This window comes from Macadamia integrifolia, unplaced genomic scaffold (genome assembly GCF_013358625.1).
Source record: "Macadamia integrifolia cultivar HAES 741 unplaced genomic scaffold, SCU_Mint_v3 scaffold1075, whole genome shotgun sequence".
In the NCBI taxonomy this organism is placed as follows: Eukaryota; Viridiplantae; Streptophyta; class Magnoliopsida; order Proteales; family Proteaceae; genus Macadamia; species Macadamia integrifolia.
In genome coordinates this window covers 69,702-77,313 of record NW_024868076.1, presented here as the reverse complement: position 1 = coordinate 77,313, position 7,612 = coordinate 69,702, and the positions used below count along the sequence as shown (strand labels likewise).

The following is a 7,612-nucleotide window of genomic DNA, read 5'->3' as shown; positions in this document are numbered from 1 at the left end:
TATCAAGAAAGCACCCTTTCATTTCATGTGACACTAGGACCTGTTTGTTTTTTTACAAAATTGCCAGATGATGCCGGCTGTTAGTAACATTGACATGACAAATCATCCATCACCTAATAAATTAAAAAGGCAGTATTCTAAACTGCAACAACTGCTACATTACAGATCATCTCAGAGGAGACCATCAGTGATTTTACCCTATTCAAGTGGGTAACCAAAGGAATAATTAGTTTATGCCCAACATGAAAGCCCTCAATGATAATAATCTCATTCTCCTCCAAGGGAACAGGTCATCGATGCTACCAACATGGTTAATCCTCAGGTTAGTACCAATTGAAAGGGTTAAGCCTACTGCCACCCTCTGCAACATTCTCTTCCGAAGAACCTAATCCACTCTCCATACTGTCATCTGAGCTGTCATCTGGAAGGAGTTGCATTCGGCCAGCATTTTCAATGACCCAATTAGTGAAGTCCGGCGAGGATGCCAACTCGGCAATGCCTTTCCTAGTAGATTCACTCGTAAAATCTTCGTATTCCTTCTTTGAGAACCTCTTACGGGTTGGCACACTGTGGTAGGTTGAATAGTAGTCCCGGTCCTGCTGGCATGCTGGTGATCCCTTAACAGGATGTGATAAAACCAAACCTGCAACCAGAAGACGCAACCAAGAAAAAAATAAAGGATGAGTACCCCTCCCTTTAAGAGCAAGACAAAGTAAAGAGAAAAATAATAGGTAATAAGAGTGGTTTCTTTGGGGATGCCAAAGGATGAGTACACCCATCACTTTTAAGAACAAGATAAAGCCGAGTTAAAATAAATATATAAATAAATAAAATAAAATACTAAAAATGGTTTCTTAGGGGATGGCCAAGTGCGATGAACCAACAGCGATACTAGTTCAAATGCATGTATAGCTATGAAGATGAATGCTTTTCAAGCTAAATGCTGACTGGCTAGTATCAATAGGATTACAAAGCTGAAATTAGTAAACCGTACCAGCCTGTATCAAGATGAAGAAGTAGGGCAGAAGCATATACCTATTGTGTCAGAAAAATGTACTAGGCCTCTAACATAGGAAAATTTTCTAATGTATAAACCATCAATGAGATTTATTGGAGGGGGCTAGGTAAAATGAACCCTAGATTCAGATTACACACCCCTTTAATAGGATCTCAAGAAAGCCCTAAAACATAATTAGGTCTACAATAAGGTCCAAAATCAACCTTATCCGATGAAGGTCAGATTCTGGTCAATGATCATAAACTGTTAAACTCAAAAACAAAAAAAAAAAAAAAAAAAAAAAAATTGTAGTCAATAGAGAAAATGGTATAAATTTGAAAAACCTATAATCAACATTTGGGAGATTTTGTCACAAGACTCACAACAGCAGATGATAAGCTCTGATCAAACTAAATCCTAGATTGATGGCACCCCTGGAGTGCTCTTTAAAGCCCTACAATATGGGTAGAAAGGTAAAGATCCCCTTATCTAGCCTATGTTGATATCAGCAAAAAAAGAACAGAAAATTGGTGGAAAAGCACATTTGTGAGCAATCAGAACCATCATAAATACTGAGAAAACTTGCAATTCACTGTTGCACCATATGATTGATTAGAGCCCCAAACTTTACACATGACCAATAAATGGTGCCTTTTTCCATTCAACAGTTTGGATTTTCCCAATTGGTATGCAGGTACTAGAACTGAACTCCACATATACTGCTGGGCTTGCATCCCTTTTCTCTAGTAGGTATCTGACCTTCAGTCCATGAAAGAAATATTGAAAGGGACGACAGAAGTTCCTAATTTATCAAGTGGTATCATAAGTATAAATTCAAGGTAATGATAAATTATGAGATGATTTTTTTTTGCCAACGACGGGTATCCAGGCCTTAGGCCTGACAATTATGAGATGATGCCATTCAATCTAAACTTTCATTTTATTTGTCTTACCAATTGCCATCTTTATCAACTTCATTTCTTTTATATTGCAAACCATAATTTCATAGTAGTTGGGCTAACGAGTTTATGGAATTAAAATGGTTATAGGCTACAGGTTTCACGGACCATGGTTTAAGTTTAAGACACTATTGTTTCAACGTCCAAGTTTCAAATTTATGGGTTCAGTTCTAAGTTTTTTATTTGAAGGTTCATGGTTCCAGGTGATTTAATGACTCTTTCCAGCGATATTTGTGTTTTCAAGGGTCCCCAACCAGCTTGCCATAACTCCTGGCATACCAGCTAGCTGTCCCCCTAAAATATTATGAGCATGACTTACACCTAGGTGATGTGGTTCTCAACAAATGTAGCTCAAGCTGTTGTACGTGCTATCATACTTTACACATCCATAATAGATACGTAATTGTCAAAATATGTATTCTTAATGTATTTTATTGATACAAGTATTTATCAAGCAGTCGACACATATCCTTTTTAGTTGGAGGGTGCATATCCATGGACTTCTATGCCATCCATGATAAGCTGCTTAAAATGGTTTATCAATTGTCCAACTAATAAAGTGATACTCATTCTTTAGTTCACATTGAAGCAAGGATCCAGATCACAGTTTCGGACCTGGTTTCAGTAGGGCACAAAACTGAGACGTGCCTGTTCTCGTTTCGAGGTTTCAACACTTGGTTTTGTTTCAGCGGGACCCAAAACTGAGACTACTCGGAAATTTTGATCAGTTTTGACTGAGATTAAGTTACATGCATCAAAGCCTTCTGTAAGTTCCAGAAAGGTATAAGTTGCAAAAGAAAGAAAGCAAATGATTTCATCGGAATTAAGAGATGCAATCATGGCATCATGCAAGCACATTTACACGAATTAAGAGACCAAAGTTTACCTTTAGTGGGAGAATCAGACCAAGCAAATGATCTCTTCGGGCTATTCCACAATGCCCTTTGAGAGTCCATCTTGGCAGACCTCCTTAGGAATTCAGCACGATTGTGACTTGGAGGCGTGTGTTTCGCCCTTCTTGACCACAAGCCCCCATTCCCAGTATGTGATTGCTTCCTGCATGAAAAAATAATATTACACTATGTTATTATGAACATTTTGAATTTTGGCAAGAAATGAAGTAAATGGGTTTTAACCACACCATGGCAAGTGACAAACAGGAGGCTAAAAAATAGTGTTTAACGAATCTTTCCACCACAAATGGGACTGCATTCCCTTTGTGATCCATACAGTCAAGGTTTTGAGTTTAGTATGTCTATAGTACTAGGTAAACTCTTGAAGCATTCTTTTCCTCTTGGACCTCCGTTCTTTTATATGGCACTTTCTATTTTCTTCCTTGATTAAGTGTCATAATTATTTAATCACCCAAACCCCACCGACCCCCCCCCCCCCAAAAAAAAAAAAATAAATAAAAAACCCCATGATAATAGTAGGGGGAATTCACCCAATCAGTGTATTCTCCTTCTTATCGTAAAAATTATATTGATAGATTGGATGCTCAATATCATCCAATCGGTCAATCCTGGGTGAGAATTCCATAAGTGTGCATGGACACTTGAGCTTGTCCGACGTTTTCTGGGCTAGGGCGGGGATTTCCAGTTCATCAGCCGGGCTAGGGTTGATTTCTCCAAACCCGAGGTCAGCCCAGCCTGGCCCAAGCCCGTTCACATGCATTTTTATTGCACTCATATGCATGTATCTCTCTGTGTGCTGCAACGGTTTGCTCCATAGACTATTATCCCAAAGATCAAAGGTTAGAATCCTTCCTTCACCTCACTTCAATGAATATATTTATATGTTTTGGGATGGCACATTTGGGCTGGGCCAGGCTTGTGCTGGCATAGGTGAACTTGGGCTGGGCCTAGGTTTTGCCTGGGTTTCAAAAACACAGCTTAGCCTACCAGAGTTCAAACCCAAGGTGTGCTGATTAAGAGCAATGGAAATGACAAGCAACCAAGTAGTTGTCACCCATATAGGTACAACTATGTGATCAGTATATCTAATGATATACCATATGAATGCATCAACCTGATTAATTAAAGGGAAAGGAAAGGGGAAGATAGAAATGTCAGTCATAACAAACTTACGTCAATCGTTGCCACTTGAAAGAAGATATAATAAGAGATAGAGCCCAAGAAGAAGCCATTGCCACCATTGCCAGAGGAGTATCCAGTGTGCTCTGATAAAGAAGACATGATCAGAATCTTTGAATCACCAAAAATTATTGAGAGCAACATAACAACCATGTATGCCTACAAAAGAAACCACCATATAAAAACAAGTCTAGTAGTTTCTCTTCCTTGGTAACTAACTAACATGAACCAACAGTTCAGCATGTGTTACCTTCCAACCAATCTGAAGTTCTAGACTGATAGTCTGATACACAGGCATTACAACCTCAGGTTCGACTTGAACTCATGCTGAAGGGCCCCAAAACAATGCCAGGTACCAAATCCAAGCCCTAGGCATGCAGTATATGACTATATGATATAGCAATAATATAAGACATAAAATATATTATATTTTTCAGAATCCATTGCAATGCAATATGATATAATTATGCTAGTAATGACCTAATATGAGAAAATCAATATATAATAGACAAAATATAAGACATAAAATATATTATATTTTTCAGGAAAAATAAAGTAATAAACATAAATCAATGTAAACTCATGAAGTGACAACAAGGTGTGCTGTTGCCTTGGACCCAAGAAAGAGCTGGATGCCTAGGTGACAACTTGACAACTATGATTGTATAAAAGCCTTTAAACTTTCAAAATCAATTATCAGTCTCAAACAGCACGGATTTGAAAGAGGTATTCTACCAGTAAAACAGATGTCATTGCCATAACGCGCATTGCCCACTTCACAAACTCAGCTATACCAACATCAACAGTTCCATCTTCCGAAATTACAAATTTCCGCACAATCCAGTACCCTAGTGCTGCTCCTGCAAGGACAAGTCCTACTAATACCAATACAGAAACCTGTCATCAAAACCATGACGAAAAATGATAAGCAATTACTTGTGGATGAGAGGAAACCAATGAAACAAATGAGAGGTCGTAACCAGCAAGCTGTAACTCAATGATAGTGGACAGAAGACTTACAGGGTTATGCATATCTTGGCTAAGCCCAAAACTCACAAGAATGGAACTGACCATCATTGAGAAGTAGTGCACAAGGAAAGATCCAAAACTGAGCTGAAAATATCAGTTGAGTGTAAGGTCATTCAGCCAAAATTTTATGACACCAAATGAGATATTAAGCAAGATTCTAGCACTGTGAATTAATATAGAAATCTTACCACTGATCCATATACAGCAAGGTAGAGAACATTTTTCCTGCTGGTTGGTAGTAACTTCATACCCTACAAACCAATACAAAAGGCAACACCTGAGGAGATGGTATTACTAAGATAAAAATTGTGACTTGTATGTAATAATGCAAAAAGCATAGCGTCATAGCAATATAGAAAGCAAATGTATAAGAGAGCCATGACATTGTAGAGGGGGGCAAAAATGCCAAATGAGTAAGCAAATGCATTAGATCTTCTTCTTCTCCGCTTGGCTCTCCAAGGCTATGTTCGGTTGTCATGAAATGAAAAGAAAAGAAAAAATTCAAAAAAATTTGAATTTGAGGAGAGAGATAGACATGATTGATTGATTTATGTGTCTATCTCTCTCCTCAAATTCTTTTTTTCTTTTCTTTTCTTGACAACCAAACATAGCCTACAGGGCTCATTGCAGGTTCTGAATTCCCGAAGGCAAGGAAGCAAACCAATGATGAGAAAACATCGCACATATTTAACTACATCTAGCACAGACAGGATGCACCCTTAAGACAATCAAACATTAGACCTCAGACTCGATGTTTTAACAGTTTCAATGCAGTGACAGCCAAGATCACCTAGGCAGTGACTTAAGCAAATATACCAGATCAGGTTTCATTAATTAATGGATTTTTCTGTCACTGAATGTCAAAGTAGAGCAAATTTTCTCCACTCCCCAAACATGCATGAATGACAAACCCCTCAGCTATTAGTAATCATATTTTATTTTAAGGGAAAAAGAAGCCTAAAAGGCAGCATGGCCCTGGTGCCCAGACAAAGACAGGGCAAAATGACCACCCCACCCATCATGAAAGGTGGAAATTCTGCCCCTGTTGATTATTCTGCACGCACTCCAATTCCCCCCCCCCCCCCAACTGGGGCAGGGGCCACATTGCCTTTTAGGGAACCCTCTCCCTTATTTTAAATCTCCAAAATTAGTATTGCGAGGACATTCATCATGTTATAGACAATTATTTTTTCCCCTTAAAAAACAATGCAAACTGATCTCTACCATTCCGCATCATAAGCAGAAATGGAATAGTTCACCTGTGCAAAACGTGATAGAAATCCTTTGCCAGCTCAAATAATAATACATTCTACGGCAGGATTTAGACCACAACAACAAAACGTTTGATCGGAGTTATGAATCCAGAGGATATACTCTTTTCTTCTCTCATTTAAGCTCAGAATATAGACACGAATCAATTTATTTGGTCCCCATCCTAAATTAACAAAAAAAGGAAGTTCATTAATGATTTATAGTTCAACTTCTCTTTTCCCTTTTGTTTTTCTTTTTTATGTTCTTTCTAGTGTCAGATTGAAGATCAAGGCTCAACAGTATCAATGATCATTTTTTCTCCCTAGGGACAGCTTCTTGGGAATTGAATTGTCAATAACACCAGACCATAAGCCTTTTCATTCATTAGCCTGTTGTTTTGCTTATTTTTATGGTCCTTCCATTAGAAACTGATGTCATCACCAATAGAACATGGACAAATATTTCAACCAGATGGCCCCTTTCCTAGTAATTGGGTAGTCTCCAGATATATCTCCCTCACTTTCAAAGGCGTGTATTTTTTTAATCCTCCACCTTTCGGTATTCGTATTGAACCTAATTTTAGGAGATAAACAGGGGATCTTTATTTTACTGAGCAGGCAGTTTTCTAAGAGAAGGGGGTGGGAGGCCACTAATTTTCAGTTTTACTCCTTCTACAACAATAGTAGAGGTAGCAAACACTAATCATCTGTGGTCCTCCCAAGGCAAGACACAATCATTTCAAATTTTCAATAGAGGATATGGTTTCCCAGAAAATCATTTTCCAGTGCAACAAGCATTTCCTAGGAGACACATTTAGGGAAACTGAAAGAATGCGGTTTCCTCCGGGTGGCATTGAATGAAAAACATATTAGAAAATGTCTCTGAAATACAAACTCAGTACACACACATCAGAAATGGATGGAACACTCATGAAGGGATACAGCCTAGATACCAAATCTGGTAATGGAGAATGGGCTTCATTCTCTAATAAAAATGTTAGATTACGAACGTCATGATCTAAAGAGTTGATTAATTACGCCTACAGTGCAGATGATTTTTTTTAAAGGTTTATAATGACATACGAATAAACATTAGGCTTAGTTTAAAAAGTAAGTTTGAATCTTGAGAATCCAAATTCCTGCCATTTCATTAATAACTATCAAATAAATTAAGTAAACATCAACCTTCGCTGAAAGTTAAGGCCCATAGGTCAGCATTTATGTTTTATGTTTCAGCTAATATATATCTATATATATATATATATATTTTTTTTTTTGGGGGGG

General features: G+C 37.9%; 1 protein-coding gene across 1 annotated transcript in view; it reads right to left on the bottom strand.

Moving 5' to 3' along the window:
* The window catches only part of LOC122062576, a 9,401-nt gene continuing 1,789 nt past the window's right edge, over positions 1-7,612 (bottom strand). The window contains exons 5-10 of the mRNA XM_042626197.1: positions 5,267-5,329; positions 5,070-5,162; positions 4,785-4,946; positions 4,044-4,135; positions 2,843-3,012; positions 1-643 (exon numbers count right to left, since the gene is read on the bottom strand). Of these exons, the coding sequence (XP_042482131.1) occupies positions 324-643; positions 2,843-3,012; positions 4,044-4,135; positions 4,785-4,946; positions 5,070-5,162; positions 5,267-5,329 (900 nt within the window). The 3' untranslated portion in view covers positions 1-323. The remainder of the gene's footprint in view (positions 644-2,842; positions 3,013-4,043; positions 4,136-4,784; positions 4,947-5,069; positions 5,163-5,266; positions 5,330-7,612) is intronic.